Here is a 16,631-nt window from a genome sequence, read left to right on the forward strand (position 1 = left end):
TTTTGTATTGCAAATGCTTGAAATGACCTTATTGGTGAGAATGCAATCTGTACAGTAAACTTATTTTTACCAGTAAACCAGGTTGGATAGATGTTTCAACAGTTAAGAGTTGGAGAAATTAAATCCTGTCTCTGATAGCTGTTATTGACATTGACAAAAACCCCAAGAATATGTAGTAATGGTTGATCAAATCTAGTCCTTTTTCTTGTTGGGCACAATCTTAATTCTTAGTAAGAATTAAGTTTTTCTATTGGATTGGACTGCAAGAAACTAATACAAGCTGTTAGGAACAGTTGGAAGATAAAAGGATAAATCAAAGCCAGTTACAGTTGGACTTTTCAATCTATAGGTGGGGGAAAAAATTGCATAACAGAAAAGTCCACAAAGTGACTATCGGATTCCTTCAATCATAATTACACACAGTTTTGCAAACAAAGCAATTTACAGTTCTGCTAAAGGAGAATATTCGTAACTCAGGGTTAAAAAGAAGGGCCCGTGGTGCTCTCTTGAGCTTGGGGTTTTGTTTTGTTTTTTTGTTTTTTTTTTTTTGCAGATGTTTCATTACCAAAACTAGATAACATCACTGATATTGTTACCTTTTTGGCATAATGAAACTGCAAGAAAACAACCAATCACCGAGCACTAAGGATCCATAAATTACAATTCATGATAATCTATTCAACATTCCCAAATACCTTTTTGTGTGCAAATATGTGGTTGCTAGTGAGCCACTAACTATAGAGAGCAGTTCAGCAGCAGCAGCAAATGACATCATTCTCAGGAACCTATGTGCTTGCCTTTTTCTAAAGGTAAAAAAATCTCACGATTATGGTAGATTTCAACTTTTGTCATTTCAACATTCACCTAGTAATGCCCCTCCCGAGCCAAGTTAGCTCAAATGTTACATAAAACACTTAAATATAATTTTGTGGCCTCCCGGAGCCTTCCTGAATTTCAGCAGGAAAAAATGTGAAGGAGCAATACAAATCTTCCGCCCTCACCTGTTGATCAAAGGCCTTGGGATCCTGTTGGTGAGCCTTGCCTTGGCCTCCCCCTTCCCTTACCAGACAGTGCAAAATGTAACCCTGAATCTTCTGTGGTATGTGGTTTATCAGGCAGGAAACACGCTCAGAGCCTCAGTGGTTTGGTCTTCACATTCAAGGACCACTGTTAGTTGCAGAAAGGTTCTTGGAAATTGGTAACAGAATATAAAGTCTTGCCTTTGGGAGGCTAGGCAAAATAATCAGGATCTTCTCTTGTACCTTCAGTGCTGGTTAGGTCAGCCCTGCTTAGTGCACAAAGTAGAAAGAGCAGCATACACCACTGTGGCCATTGTAGGTGTGATAAGAGACCTGATGCCAGTTAGAGCCCTTTTATACATTTGTCCTACCACGGAGGTTTTTCCTAAATAAAACCCAAAGGAGTCAAGTAGCCACTTTATTTCTGTGGTTCCTTTGGAATATCAACACTTTGGCTTTGAACACTTTGCTCTTCTGGACTGGAAAACATTAAGTCTCTAGGGATAGCACTGTGGAAGAAAAATCACTCGGCTCTCACTTCCATTTTAAACTGAACGTTTATTATAAAAGGATTGGGTGACTGTTTTGTTCGTTGTATTGTCAATTATAGCACGTTAAAAATAGTTTGATAATTGTTTGATTCCTGAGTACCATGCCATCAGACGTGGCAATTCATCTCGGCGCTAAAAAGTAGCCTGCAATATGAAACTGCCTGGAGGCAGTTGATTATCTTCACTTTTGAACCTTAAAATGCAGCTGACCTATGAATAGCTGCTACAGATTAGGGACGTACCCCTTTATTAAATCTACTGCTCGCATTTACAATGATTTCAGGTTTACACTTTTTAAAGGTCAAATACCAGAATGGCTTTAGATTTTCCAAAACTGCCAACCGTCACTGCTATCCACTGAACTGTTTCAAACCATAAGGCGGCAGAAAGACACAATTTAGATAAGCGGTCTGAAAATTTTCATTTTTTTCAGGATTATCTGACACGTACAATACAGTCTGTTCTGCAGCCTCTTATCTGCCACCTCTGTGGACAAAAAGGGTGAGTTAGCAAAGCAATAAATTGCTTCTTTTCTGCACCAAGAAAAATAGAAGGCGTATCACATATCCCTTCAACGGTAGATATAACAGGCCTGGCTGGTTCGGCTAGGCACTTATTTTCTCACTTGAAAAATAAATCTCTTGGCTGGATGGAAAAATCACTGCATTTGTGCCATTTGACCCATTTTTTAGACACTTTCTTCCAATCCCCGTTCCCAATTACGTGGAGTTTCAACATGAGTCAACAGCCTAAGAAACGATCAACGCAACAAATAGTTTTAAAACGGAAAAGGGAGATTAAAAAAACAAGTTTCATCATCTCGTAAACACTGCCCATCTGCACTGGGGGGGGAGCATTAAATCTGTAAGCCTATTCAATTTATAGGAATAGCATTCACAACTGGAGGAAAAAGAAGGAAAATTTTATCTGAGGAAAATTTAAGCTCCATACCTTCAGAAGATTTGGGAACTTAGCTCCACAGTTTAGAAACATCACAAAAATCCCAATAAAAAAATGGGATTTCTCAATACATTTCCACGACTGAGCAGGGTCAGAATATAACATAATTTTTTTTTTCTTCTCCAAAATAAATTAAAACTGAGCAGTTTCTCTAGCCCTGGGTCACTTCTTTGGTCCCCAAAATTGCAGAAATGATCTCTGAATAATCAGGGTAAAATAATTAGGAATTGGGGATTTGGATCTACACAACTAACCTACTTAGGTGTGTTCAATTTGAAAAGGACCTGGTTTCCCTAAGGCTGAATATAAACCACAGGAGATAAGAGAAACAGCATGAAATCATGAATTAAGACAATCTTGTCCCTTGCACAGCAGGTTACCTAATGCCTTCTGCTTACTGTAAGAAATAAATTGACTTCATGGGCTGTTTTGTTTTGTTTTTTTACATTTTTTCAATCAGTATCAAAAGATGCTTCAACGTACTATTTTTTTTTTTATCTTATAAAAATGAGGAAAAAAAATATTTTGGAGCCAATTCTAAACAAACAGCATCCCAATCTGAAAATGGACTACTGTTAAAACTCATTAGATATATTACATGGTTATTCTTTCTTTTTTTTTAAAAAAAAAGCACTTGATTCCAGAGATCATTCACTTTTCTAGCTTATTTTTTTTATAAAAAAAAAAAAACGGAGAGTTTTTCCTACAGGCTTTGAGAAAACCCACCCCTTCTTCCATATCTCAAAGTCAAAACGTTTGTCACACACAACTAGTAAACACAATCCAAGGAAAATTCCATTTTTAGTGCTGCTTGACAATCGAAACCTGTTATTTACTAGCACTGATCATCCAAGTTAATCCCTAAGAGTACAAAGGCCACAATTAATTTTTTTTTGCCTTCTCCAACACTTTGCACATCCTGTTCAGAAACTTAACTTTCCCCTTAAAGGGGTTGCCTTTTGAGACTGAAAGGCCGGTGAATCTGAAATTATCAATTTCTGTCTCAGGGCTCTGAAGTTTTAAAGTTCCACACTCGGTTTATTCATCTTACCTTTCTATTCTACCCTTCCTGCCCCACCAATAACTTTACACATTTTTTTTTTCCTATCAAAGATTAAAATTAACAAGACAAAAACTTCCTTGGCTGCCACAGCAGTTGAAAACAAAACACAAGTAGATTCGTCTTTGGACAACTGTGGATTCCTTCTCCAGTTCGATGGAGGTGGAAAAAACCACTGAGAAAGTCCTTGTCTTCCGTGCCCCGTCCCACAAAGCTGTCCGTCCACATTTCTCAATGTTTCCCATCCGTGAAATCAGTTTTATAAGAGTAGCGGGGTTCTTTCGCCAGCCGCCTGCTCTTTCTGAAAGAGGTCCTTGATCTGGGACAGCTTATTGTGGATCCGCTCTCTCAAGGGAGGGACGTGGTGGCTGGGGTCCAAGACATTGGTGACTCTGCGCTCTCTCTCGCGCTTCCATAACCGATAGGGGTGTGGCGGGAAAGGAGCCTCGTGTCTTTCTCGGCGCAGCTGAACGGTGATTCCTCCGAGTGCTAGCATAGTCCAGACGGCCAGGAGGATAATATCTACAAGAGGAAGCCACACGGAGTTAGTTAAGACCTGGCTTAGGACCTGGTTATTTATGGGACCGCCTACTACCACAAATAGCCTCCCACCGGCCGGTACGCTCTCATAGAGAGGGGCTCCTCCGGGTGCCGTCAGCCAAGCAGTGTCGACTGGCGGCCCCCAGGGGGAGGGCCTTCTCTGTGGGGGCACCCACTATCTGGAACGAGCTCCCCCCGGAGATATGGAGGATCCCGGATCTGCGCACTTTCCACCGTGCTCTTAAGACCCTCTTATTCCAGCAAGCCGGCCTGGCCTAATTTGTTCTCCCCTTTCTTTCCAATTTTAAATTGAAATTTTAATTTGTTTTAAATTTATTGGGATTTTCATTGTCGTGGCCTAAATTATTTAATTTGGTTTTAAATTGTTTCTAACTTTTGTATTTCTGTATTTTATCCTGTGCCTGTTCACCGCCCTGAGTCCTTCGGGAGTAGGGCGGTATACAAATTTAATAAAACTAAACTAAAACTAAACTAACTAGTTAGAATGTTTTCACCTCCCCCTTGTCTTCGAAGCCCAAAGGTCTACCTCTTTATCCAGGCTTCCTTGAAGCCTTCTGCCTCAAAAGGCAATGGGACTTCCTTGGTTTTCCCTTGAAGATGTTTCGCTTCTCATCCAAGAAGCCCCTTCGCTTAACAACCGGGGCAAGAAAAGTCGTAAAACGGAGCAAAGTTCACCTAGCCAAATGTCTGATTTTGTGTTGTGGCCCCGCCCTCTGAGCCTGTCCCATCGGAGGAAGAAAGCTCCGAGCATGAGGAAGAGGAGTCAGCCAGCCTCCCTCTCCAGGCCCCTCCCCTCTGGCACTGTCTCAGGAGCCGGCCGAGGGAGAGGAGATTAGCAGGGAGACAGGTGGCTCGGATGAGAGCGAGGGAGAGACATCATTCCTGGACGCACGCCTCCGAAGGTGTGATAAACATTTGCAGCAGCTCAGGAGGCGTGCTAGGGATTAGAACTGAGTCACTGGACCACACCCCAGAGACTATATAATAGAGGGTGGTGGCCAGCGATCCCTGTGACGAACAAAAATAAACCTTGGATAGTCACTAAAGCCTCGTCCGAAACTGCTGAGAGGAATATTATTTCTGTTGGACTCTTGTACGCTGAGTATATTATCTTTCTGTTTTGTGGAAATAAATGCACTTGGCAGACGGTGTGTATATCGCTGCCAAGTTGGAGATAAAGACCTGGGTGTGTGCCAAAGTATTTCCTTAACCCTCGGCTGGCTGTGTTTGTGTGTGTGTGTGGACGGGGACAGATCATCTTGCAACGGAAAACGTTGGGCTCAACGGTGGCCGTAACTCAAAGATTACCTGTATAAATCAGCTTTCGAAAGCTAGGAAATAAGAGAACGCTCTAAACTTACGAAACACCTAAATCTACTAGGCTCCACTTTGGGTGTTTTTTTTAAAAAAGATTTTATCCTCAGACATTGAATGAGATGGCCTAGAAAGGCTGGTGGCCTTTGGAAATTGCGTTAGCCAAGTGCTGAATTGGAGGCATGGAGACCAATTGCAATGGGCACCTCACCATGGAACCAGCCATCTTACTTTCTGGATGGTGCATCTTGGAATGTCTATGGAGATTCCCTGCTATCCAGGTCGTGGTGATCTCAAAGGTGCTTTTTCAAGAAGAAGCTGGACTTTCTGCTTTTTCCTTGAAGACTTCTTCAGATCTTGGATGAGGTGAAATGTCTTCAAGGAAAAAAAAACAAAGTCCAGTTGCCTTTTCAAAAAGCACCTTTGAGACAACCATGATCTGGATGACCGAGAATCTCCATAGACTTCAAAACTGTTCAAGCTAAGTCCATCCTCACTGCTTCCATGGTTTCCCCTCCGCTTCCATTGGTTCTCCATGGTCTTCAAAACGCTTTTAGAGAAAGAGACGTCACAGGCCTGCTCCAGATGCCCTCACTGGTGAGTCTGACCCACCAGGCACCCAACTTCGCCCAACTCAAAGCTTACCATTAGGTTGGAAGGGCACACTGGTGTAAGTTCTCTTGAAGTCTTCGTTCAGAATCCTCCGGAGTAGATCTATGCCGATGTAAGAGAGGCTGGTGTAGATGTAACATGCTGTGGCCAACACTACGGTGTAGGAACCAACAACCGCGCACGTCAAGATGTTGAGCTAAGACAAAGAACACGAATGCCTTTAAGACTGGTGTCCGTCTTATTCGACAGCGCTCTAGGGAAGGAAAGCCATTCAAAGTATATACTGGTGCCAGATTTCACATGGAGGTTTTTTTCTGCTGAGAAATTCAATTCAATAGGCAAAATGAACCAACTTTTCGACAAATCGGGTTTCCAAATTATTTTTTAATGGTCCTTCAACTTCCATACTCAGATGGACATCAAACTTTTGGGGGTTAGAAAGAGATTAGTGGAAAATATAATCAAGCTGGATTTTGCACATGGAGGTTTATTTCGGCAAAACCTGTTTGCAGCGGTGAAATCCACTTACCTTTGCTACTAGTTCGGGAACAGGAGCGCGCGGGAGCGTGCGCACACTACATGTGGGAGCACCTCTTCTGGGCATGCGCAGATGGTAAAAAACCGGGACGTAATGGCATCCTGAGTACTTACGAGACCACCTGCTGCAACCGATAACCTCCCACCAACCAATACGCTCTCACAGAGTAGGCCTACTCATAGTACCATCATTAAAACAATGTTGTCTAGTAGTTCCAAGGGAGAGAGCCTTCTCTGTGGGGGCACCTACTCTTTGGAACAAAATACCCCCTGGAATACGAATAATCCCAGATCTTCGCACTTTCCGACGTGCCCTGAAGACCTTTCTGTTTCAACAAGCAGGGCTCTAGCATAAACATCTAAATTCTATGCCAAGGTCTTAGCAGATACACTAAGTTGACTCAATTTATTATTTACTGTTTATAAATATATATATATATATATATTATATGTATATGAAATCTTATTCTGTCCACCACTCTGAGTCCTTCGGGAGAAGGGCGGTATAGAAATTCTATAAATAATAATAATAATAATAATAATAATAATAATAATAATAATAATAATAACAACAACAACAACAACAACAACAACAACAACAACTGGGAACCACAACAACAACTGGGAACCAGTTAAAAACCACTGGGAACATCAGGTTGAGAAAGTTTTAGAGAATGAGAAACTCAAGATCTTGTGGGACTTTAGGATTCAGACTGACAGGCACTTGGTCCACAACATACCTGACATAACAATAGTTGAAAAGAAAAAAGTATGGTTCATTGACATTGCAATACCTGGTGATGCACGGATTGAAGATAAGCAGCAAGAAAAAATCACAAAGTACCGGGACTTACAAATTGAAGTTGAGCGACTGTGGAAAAAGAAATCGTGTGTTGTCCCGATTGTAATTGGAGCCCTTGGAGCAATACCCAAAGGGCTACCCCGCTATTTAGAAATTCTAAATTTGCCGGACTTGAATATTTTGACTCTACAAAAAACCACCTTACTCGGAACAGCTTACATCCTCCGATGATACCTTAACAGTTCCTAGGTCCTTGGTTAGGACTCGAGCTGCTGAGCTATTAACCGGCCTCAAAGGCTGTGAATCTCACTAAAGATTAACCAATAAATAATAATAATAATCCCGGCAGGTTGGCAGAGCCTCCCGGCGATACTGATTCGGTGAGCCAGATAGAACCGGGCAGGGGGGAGGGATTTCACCGCTGCATGTTTGCCTATACAACTAGAAAAAGCAGATCATTTGGGGTCTCATATATCTCAGATATTTTTTTTCCATTAGGGACATAAGTCCAATATCAATCTTGACTATATTCCTCCTTAATGATTTTATTTAGCGTTTAGTTTAGTTTACTTTATTGTCATTGTACGTCGTACAACGAAATTAAATGCCGTCTTCGGTGTACATCATAACTATAAAAATAAAACACAAACACACCTCTTTCACATTCAAACCTGATATTGCATTAATATTGCACTATATCCATGATGGCACCAGGGTGGATTTGATTGAAAATCAAGTTGATTTAAATCACAATTTAAATCATGATTTAAATCACTAGTAAAAAGGCTTGATTTAAATCAACTCGATTTAAATCATAATTTTTAAAGAGCAACTGTCATCTCTGCTACTCCTTTGACCCACTGTTGACTCACCGATAGTCCCAGTGTTGCAGAATATACAGCCTCCTGCTACATAACTAAGCTCCATTTCAGGCTGAATAAACTAAATTATTTATGTATCTTAAATAGAAAACTATCTTACGATAGATTTTTATCCCAAAAGTTTTTTATTTAAATAAATTCGATAAAAATCAAAAAAATCCGATTTAAATCAAAAAAATCTGATTTTTTTTATTTTTTTAAAAAAAATCATTGATTTTTATCCACCCTGGATGGCACGCATACCAGAGGTGGCATGCAGAGGCCTCTGTGGGTATGTGTGCTGTTACCAGCTGCTTTTCTGGCTTCCGGCGCACACATGCGTGCCAGCTAGTTGGACATTGTGTGTGCTGGAGTGCTAGAAACCTGAAGACCAGGTGGCCAGCACACGCGTGTGCACTGGCCTGCTGGTCTTCGGGTTTCCAGTTCTCTGACGCACGCGTGCATGCATTCTAGCTTGAGCACTTGGTGCCAAAAAGGTTCGCCATCACTGCATTATACACTAGAATTCAATATAGTTACTGCTCTGGGATAGAAGCTGTTTTTCCGCCTATTTGTCCTTGTTTTTATTGTCCTGAACCGGCTGCCAGATGGTAATAGTTCTGTTGTGGCTCCGTTACCGGAGCCTGTGTCATCGTCAGGAGAGGACTCCGAGAGTGAAGGGGAGGAGTTGGCAAGGCCTCCCTCTCCAGGACCCTTCTCTCTGGCAATGCCTTCGGTGTCCGCCGAAGGGCAAGAGATAGGGCCAGGGCCAAGCACGTCCACGCAGCCACAGATGGACAGTGATGAGGGTAATGAGTCTTGGCTGGATTCACGCCAGCGTCGCAGAGATAAGCGCGCGCAACAGAAGAAAGGGCGTGCCCGAGATTAGGCTGAGTCACTGGACCACACCCCACAAGGTATAAAAGGGAGCGTGGTGGCCAGTCAAACCTTGTGACGAACAAAGCTGAAAGCTTCCACGCCATTCTGCATTGCCGGACTTTTGCTTTAAGACTGGATTATCTCTGGACTTGATTGTAATTATTGAGCTGCTTTCCTTTGATGTATCAGAAGTGGGGAGAAGTTATCTCTCCTCTTTGTAAATAATAAACTCTTGGCAGGCAGCCACTAGGTTGTTGCCAAGTTCCGTTATCATAAGGAAAAGGATTTTGCCGGCTGGTTTGGTCTTTAACTCCTGAACGTCTGTTGGAGTGTGTGCGTGGGGTTGGGGACAGAACAAGTTCCCCCCAAAAAAAGGGGGGGTGCCCAGGATGCGATGGATCTTTGAAGAACGTTTTGAACTTTCTTAAGGCAGCGGGAGCTATAAAGCTCTTCCAAAGAGGGGAGAGGGCAACTAATGATCCTCTGGGCAATGACGTTGACCCTCTGGAGCGTTGTCCTATCTTCCACTGTGCCATTGGCAAACCATACACAGATGCAGTAAGTTAAAATACTCTCTACGGTGCAGCGGTAGGAGGCCGCCAGCAGTTTCTCATTCAGTTGTTGTTTCCTGAGAAGTCTCAGGTGGTATAATCTCTGCTGGGCCCTTTTGACCAGTGCTGCAATGTGAGCATCCCAGGTCAGGTCCTCTTTTTATGACAACACCCAGAAACTTAAAACCGATGGCCTTTTTATGAGCAGTTAAGACCTCGTGTTGTCAAAACACAAGGCCAAAGTTTGGTAAAGATAATTCGGCCAGTCGCATCTCCTTCACCTCCCAGCCCAGAAAAATCAAAATTCATATTCAACTGCAAATCGTACTTACAACTCTGGGGCAGCAGACAAAAATGACTGGAATCACCAAGGCAATGCAAGAGAAAGTGACCCAGAAAACAGCATCGTCTTGAAAAATTCTATAGTCTCCTGGAACAGGGGAAAAAAAAAAAAGATTTGTAACCTAGCCTCTCTGTTCATAACTGCCAAATTGTCAAATCCTAAAATGAGGATCATTTCCTCATTGTCAAATCCTAAAATGAGGATCATCCTAAAGAAATTTCCTTCCCTAAAGAAAATAACCCACTTTCTGTCAGAGTAATGACGATTTAAAGCTGACCAGCTGCTATAAGGCTGTAAACCAAGATGATGCAATGAGGATAAATCAGCAGGGTTACTGCCACTTTAAGAAGCTGTCTGTATAAGGGAGGCCATGAGAGGGCGTCTCTCTCTCTCTCTCTCTCTCTCTCTCTCTCTCCTCGTGTATCTCTCTCCGCGTCGTGTTCTATCTGCATTGTAGTTCTCCGTGTAGAGTTGAAGGCTGATCGCTTGCCTGGCTTTGCTTAGCACGTATATGTATATATATATAGAAATCTTGTAGATAAACCACTGTTTGTAATGACAAAAACCTCTGTGTCCTGTATTTTGCTCCTGGGTTGTCTCAAAATAGTCGTCACGCTGTAAATACTCTTGATACTTTTGTTAAAAGAAACTTCATAATTTAGCTTCAAGGACTTGACTTGCACTTAAAAAGTTGACGCCGGTGTGGAGATTTTGGCTAAACAGGTAAGTCCTTGACTTACAACCCCAAGGGGGCAATATGAGCAGAATTAGTTAAGCAAAGGGATTGTTAAATGAGTCACGCCCAATTTTACAATCTTTTACAAAAAAAAAATGGAATTATTTTTGAAGCTAAAGCAAAATAGGACGCTTCTACCGAAAGTCCTACTGATGACGTTACCTAACCTGGTAACGAAACATTCGGGAACTAAATGCCAAGCTCAGAAAGCAAACCGCTGCCAAAGTCTAAAACCCGAGCTACAAGCATTTTTTATTATTCCTCCTCTTGCATGTTCAAATTACAGCGGGTATAAACATGGATATGAACACAGGAAATGGGTACGAATAAAAGGGGACATTAGGACATGGACGGAAGGCACGCTGGTGCGCTTATGCGCGCCCCTTACGGACCTCTTAGGAATGGGGTGAGGTCCACAGTAAACAGTTTAAGGTTAAAGTTTTTGGGGTTTGGGGATGAAACCCCAATGCATTCCAGGCATTGACCACTCTGTTGCTGAAGTCGTATTTCCTGCAATCGACTTTGGTGCGGTTTACCTTGAGTTTGTATCTATTGTGTGCTCGTGTATTGTTGTGGTTGAAGCTGAAGTAGCCATTGACAGGTAGGACGTTGTAGCAGTTAATTTTGTGTACTACGCTTAGGGCAGACCGAAGGCAGTGTAGTTCTAAGTTGTCCAAGCCCAAAATTTCAAGCCTGGTGGCATAAGGGATTCTATTCTGAGCAGAGGAGTGGAGGACTCTTCTCGCGAAATACCTCTGGATTCACTCACTCAATTGTATTAATGTCCGATATCCAGTGAGGGTTCCAGGCAGACGAGCTGTATTTGAGAATTGGTCTAGCAAAGGTTTTGTATGCCCTAGTTTGCAGTACAATATTACCGGAGAAGAAGCTTCGCAAAATTAGGTTAACAACTCTTAATGCTTTTTTGGCAATGCTGTTACAGTGAGCTCTGGCGCTTAAATCGTTTGAGATGAGTACTCCAAAGTCTTTGACAGAGTGGAGGGTCCAGAGAAGGGTTTCTACCACTTACCTACTGGAGTGAAGAAAAGTGCAGACGATACAAGAAAGCCCAGCACTACTCCTACAATTAGCATACACGGGATGACAAGGCCAAATAGCCACCAACATCCTACTAGGTGGAGGGCTCCAATGATGCCGGCTGTTGCAGTAAGACCAAGATTGGCTAGAGAAAGCAGGGCGGGGTGGATGAAGGAAGAGAAGAGGAGGAAGAGTAAAGATTAGAGCAGATAAAAATCAGTTTTCCACCGTACCTCATCTTTGCAAGATTACTCGTTATTTACTTTTAAGGTATTTGCTCATTTTCACTACAAGGAAACCAGATCTACCCGTGTCCTTCAAAAACAGAAATAACTGCTTATTGGAGCTTCACTGGGCCCAAGTCATGGAGGATGGAAGTGAATAACAGAATAACAGAGGTGAAAGGGACTTTAGAAGACTTCTAGTCCAACCACTTGCTCAAGCAGGAGATCCTATAGTACCATTCCAGACAAATGATTGTCCAGTCTCTTCTTAAAAACTTCCAATGTTGGAGCACCACAAGTTCTGGAGACAAGACGTTCCACTGACTAATTGTTCTCACTGTCAGAAAATTCCTCCTTAGTTCTAAGTTGGTCCTCTCCTTGATGGGTTTCCATCCATTGCTTCTTGTCTTACCTTCAAACGGATTGGGGAATAGAAGTCTATGGAGATTCTCAATCATCCAGATCATGGTTATCCCAAAGCTGCTTTTCAGACTTTGGAAAATAGGTTGACCCCCTCTTCTTTGTGGCAGCCCCTCAAATATTGGAAGACTGCTATGATGTCCCCCTTAGTCCTTCTCTTCTACTAGAATAGACATAACCCAATTCCTGCAACCATTCTTCATATGTTTTAACCTCCAGTCATCTTTGTTGCTCTTCTCTGCACTCCTTTCTAGAGCGAAGAGGTCCTCATGAATGCAAAACTTTGCTAAAATTATCCTTTCCAAGCCTATTTATAATTTTTCAAATTAATACTGAAAGGGACTGAGTAAAGGTAAAGGTTCCCCTCGCACCTATGTGCTAGTCGTTCCCGACTCTAGGGGGCGGTGCTCATCTCCGTTTCAAAGCCGAAGAGCCAGCACTGTCCGATGACGTCTCCGTGGTCATGTGGCTGGCATGACTCAACGCCAAAGACGTTCCCTTCCCACCAAAGGTGGTCCCTATTTTTCTACTTGGCATTTTTTACCTGCTTTTGAACTGCTAAATTGGCAGAAGCTGGGACAAATAACGGGAGCTCACCCCGTTACGCAGCACTAGGGATTCGAACCTCTGAACTGCCCCTACCTTTTCTGATTGACAAATTCAGAGTCTTAGCCACTGAGCCACTGCGTCCATTTTTTAAATTTCCACTTTGAAATGTCGAAGAGCGTGTAAATTTATCATTTATTAAACATCCATCCAGCTTTCCCCCATTCTAAAGTTTCACATTCCTATTCATCAAAGCAAGTGCCTTAACCACTGACGGGAATAGCAAATTAAGCTTTAATTAATCTTTGACACTATCTTTTTGCAGGGACTCTGGGACCTCATACGATACCTTTAAAGGGCTAATTTTTCAATAAATCTCAAAAAGGGCATTTCCCACGCTCATTTACCAACAAATTCATTAAGGCAGACTTGACCAATCCAAAACATTTCCTCCCAGCTTTCTTTACGTACTAAACTACTTTTTGATTGTTTATATCGATTTTTCCTTCTGTGGATTTCCCAGCCTCTTCACGTTCTCTCCAGTGATGGGATTCCAAATTTTTTACGACCGGTTCTGTGGGCGTGGCTTGGTGGGCGTAGCAGGGGAAGGATACTGTAAAATCTCCATTCCCACCCCACTCCAGGGGAAAGGTACTGTAAAATCTCCATTCCCTCCCTACTCCGGGGAAGGTTACTGCAAAATCCCCATTTCCTCCCGATCAGCTGGGACTCGGGAGACAGAGAATAGATGGGGGTGGGGCCAGTCAGAGGTGGTATTTACCAGTTCTCCGAACGACTCAAAATTTCCGCTACCGGTTCTCCAGAACTGGTCAGAACCTGCTGAAACCCACCTCTGGTTCTCTCGTATCAGTGGTTGCTTAAACTCGGCCGAAGGAATGAGAAGTGTCACGTCAGAATCGGGATGAATCTGGTTTCCTTTCACGAAACATCAATCTCTCGTCCCACACTCAGCTTCCGACAGCTTTTATCAGGGCGCAAATATAACCGTACCGAATTTCAACTCACCGTCATAGCTGAGAGCCGACGTTTTAGTAATGACGATGAAGAAAAAGAAAGCCGTGAAGATAAATCCACTAAAGAATAAACCTAAGGGGGAAAAGTAAAATTAAAAAAAAAAAAAAATGAAAACAGACTTTTCCCACCACCACCCAGAATGTTAAGATTTATACGGATACAGGTAGTCTTTGACTTATGATAGCAAATGAGCCCAATATATCTGTTGCTAAGCTATTTAAGGGCTTCAACCTTTTAAAACCTTCAACTTTTAAAAAAGCTCCTTTCCTTTCACTTTTCAAAAAAAAAACATTTGCTTTTTTTGCTCTCTTTCATCACAACCGTTGCAGCTTTGCTCAGCTTTTTCCCCAAAATCTTAACCAGCATTTTAATTCGCTCTTCTGGAACTTTTATATTTATATCTTTTTACAGATATATACTATATTAGCTGGAGATTTGTGCTTCACTACGAAACTATGTGCTTGGGCTTGATCAATTGACACTTGCAGCCTGAAACTTAATGTAGAATGTGTAACTCCGTAGCATCAGAGTGTGTTAATATAATGCAACTGGCAGTTGGAACAGAGGGGGAGGGGGAGTAGAATGTCCCAGCCCGCAGCATCCATCAGTATTAATCTGACTAGCATCCTGTCAGTGTGTGAGAGAGTTGAGGGGTGTTTGGAAACTCAAACAGTATTTGCTGTGTGAGCAAGAAGGAGACAGGAAGGAGGCTGGGCGTGGCTTAGCTCAAGCTGCTTGCTGCTGTGAAAGCAAAACTGAAACTCCTCTCCTCTGCTTGTGTTTTTGCATTTGGAACAGATTTCAGGTGGGGAGGGGGATACAACTCCTTAGCATCAGAGCGTGTTAATAATAATATAGGAAGTACTAATGCTCTGATGGTCATTTCGAAAAATCCTTTCTTAGTGAGCACCTAGCAGCCAAGAGGAACATACGTGGCAAATTTCAAGTTTGTAGGCTTTACGGTTCTGGAGATTTTGTGATTAATGTGTGAGTGGTTTTCGCTTATATATATATTGGTTCTTAGTTGTAAACTGCCCAGAGTTGAAAAGGAGTTGAAAGGATGATTAAACAAATAAACCTACACAGTGAGTGGTGGCAAAACGCAGTCCCTGAGCAAACGTCCACCACAACTTCTCTTGCAAGATAAGGAGAAGACAATCTTGGAAAACAGAAGTGCCAAAAATGGGACACTGCCTAGGGTTGTATCTTGAGAAGGGCTCACTCTACAGATAGTAAGGCCCACAAAAGTTCACAATGCACAAGGAGTAGCACTGGCATCTTGTAATCCTTATGTCTGTCTAACTGGATAGACCAGGGGTCAGCAACCTGCGGCTCTGGAGCCGCCTGTGCCTCTTTCTCCCTTCTGCTGCGGCTCCCTGTCACTCAAAATATGCATCTCAACCGCCAATGTGCGACACCCGCCGGCACGCAATTTATTGAGCTTTTCAACCCCAGTAGGCCAACCATGGATAAGTCCAAGAAAAGAAAAGTTTCAGAAGAAAACAGAACTACATATGCTAGTTTTGTGGCTGCTCAAGAAATAGTCAGGCACGGGAAGGATTTTGTGGCTTCCGGTGTTTTCTTTTCTGTGGGAAACGGGTCCAAATAGCTCTTGGAGGGTTTAAGGTTGCAGACCCCCTGGGATAGACTGACAATTCTGGTCAAGCTGCATGGAACTGGGGCTCCAACATTTAAAGGACCATATATTTCTTAATCCTCTTCCATTTTAAAAAAGGGATCTTTTCTTCACAATAATGAAATTGTCGGCCCTGCTTCGCCGGGACTGCAATTCCGGCGGGGACGGAGGCAAACAGGTTGCGCCATTCCACATTCCAGCCCGGGAAGCCTTCCCTTGTCTCCACCTGTCCTCCTGATGACAGCTGATGGATTCCACTTCTGCCCACTGTTCCCAGGGCCGTCATCCCTTCCATTACCGCCAGACGCGCTACCGCCCCTCAGCTGAGAGGCGGACAGGATCACGCCTGCGCAGACGCCACACCGGCTACAATAGCTACCATTAATCGGGGCTTACAGAGAATATCCACAGCTCAACGGCCCTGGACTAATTGCGGCTTGCTATCCCAGAAGGGATGCAGCTGGAGCCCTCCATCGGAGGCAGGATTTGGGGGTGGAGTAGCAGGGTGGGGCGCAATGGGTTTAAAACGGTGGTGGGAGCACGAAGAGGCTAGAGCTGATAATATTTCACTGAAACTGCACTGGGTGATTGTTGGAGCGTGCCGGATCGCGGCATGCTTCACCCTGATGTCTGGTGTTTCCTTTCCCATCCTGATCCGGAACCTGAGAGAAATGTTTTTTTCTGGATTAAATTGAGAAGCGTGTGTGCCCCATTTTTTTGTGTGTGTGTTCAAAACGTTGAGCTGGGCTTCCAGATTCTAGACATCAATGCAACGGTTCCATAGGATTGACACCGGACAAGGCCAACCCTGATGGGACCGGCCTACCCCTGAATCAAGCACCCTTCCTAACAGTACCTGTTTTCCAGAATCTGTGTCCGAAGAAGCAGATAAAAAGACCGAGAAAAGCCAAATTGGTGAAAAATATTTTGGTGGACAACCTTCCTAT

At 43.0% G+C, this 16,631-nt stretch overlaps 1 protein-coding gene across 1 annotated transcript in view; it reads right to left on the reverse strand.

Annotated features, from left to right (window-relative positions):
• Nucleotides 1-1,516: 1,516 nt before the first annotated feature.
• TM7SF3 (transmembrane 7 superfamily member 3) overlaps nt 1,517-16,631 on the reverse strand; it is a 32,896-nt gene continuing 17,781 nt past the window's right edge. Inside the window, exons 7-12 of the mRNA XM_070947607.1 lie at nt 16,541-16,627; nt 14,040-14,120; nt 11,816-11,968; nt 10,039-10,136; nt 6,111-6,273; nt 1,517-4,112 (exon numbers count right to left, since the gene is read on the reverse strand). Of these exons, the coding sequence (XP_070803708.1) occupies nt 3,850-4,112; nt 6,111-6,273; nt 10,039-10,136; nt 11,816-11,968; nt 14,040-14,120; nt 16,541-16,627 (845 nt within the window). The 3' untranslated portion in view covers nt 1,517-3,849. The remainder of the gene's footprint in view (nt 4,113-6,110; nt 6,274-10,038; nt 10,137-11,815; nt 11,969-14,039; nt 14,121-16,540; nt 16,628-16,631) is intronic.

This window comes from Pituophis catenifer, unplaced genomic scaffold (assembly GCF_029215685.1).
Source record: "Pituophis catenifer annectens isolate HBS135680 unplaced genomic scaffold, rPitCat1.0.hap2 SCAF_7, whole genome shotgun sequence".
Lineage (NCBI taxonomy): Eukaryota > Metazoa > Chordata > Lepidosauria > Squamata > Colubridae > Pituophis > Pituophis catenifer.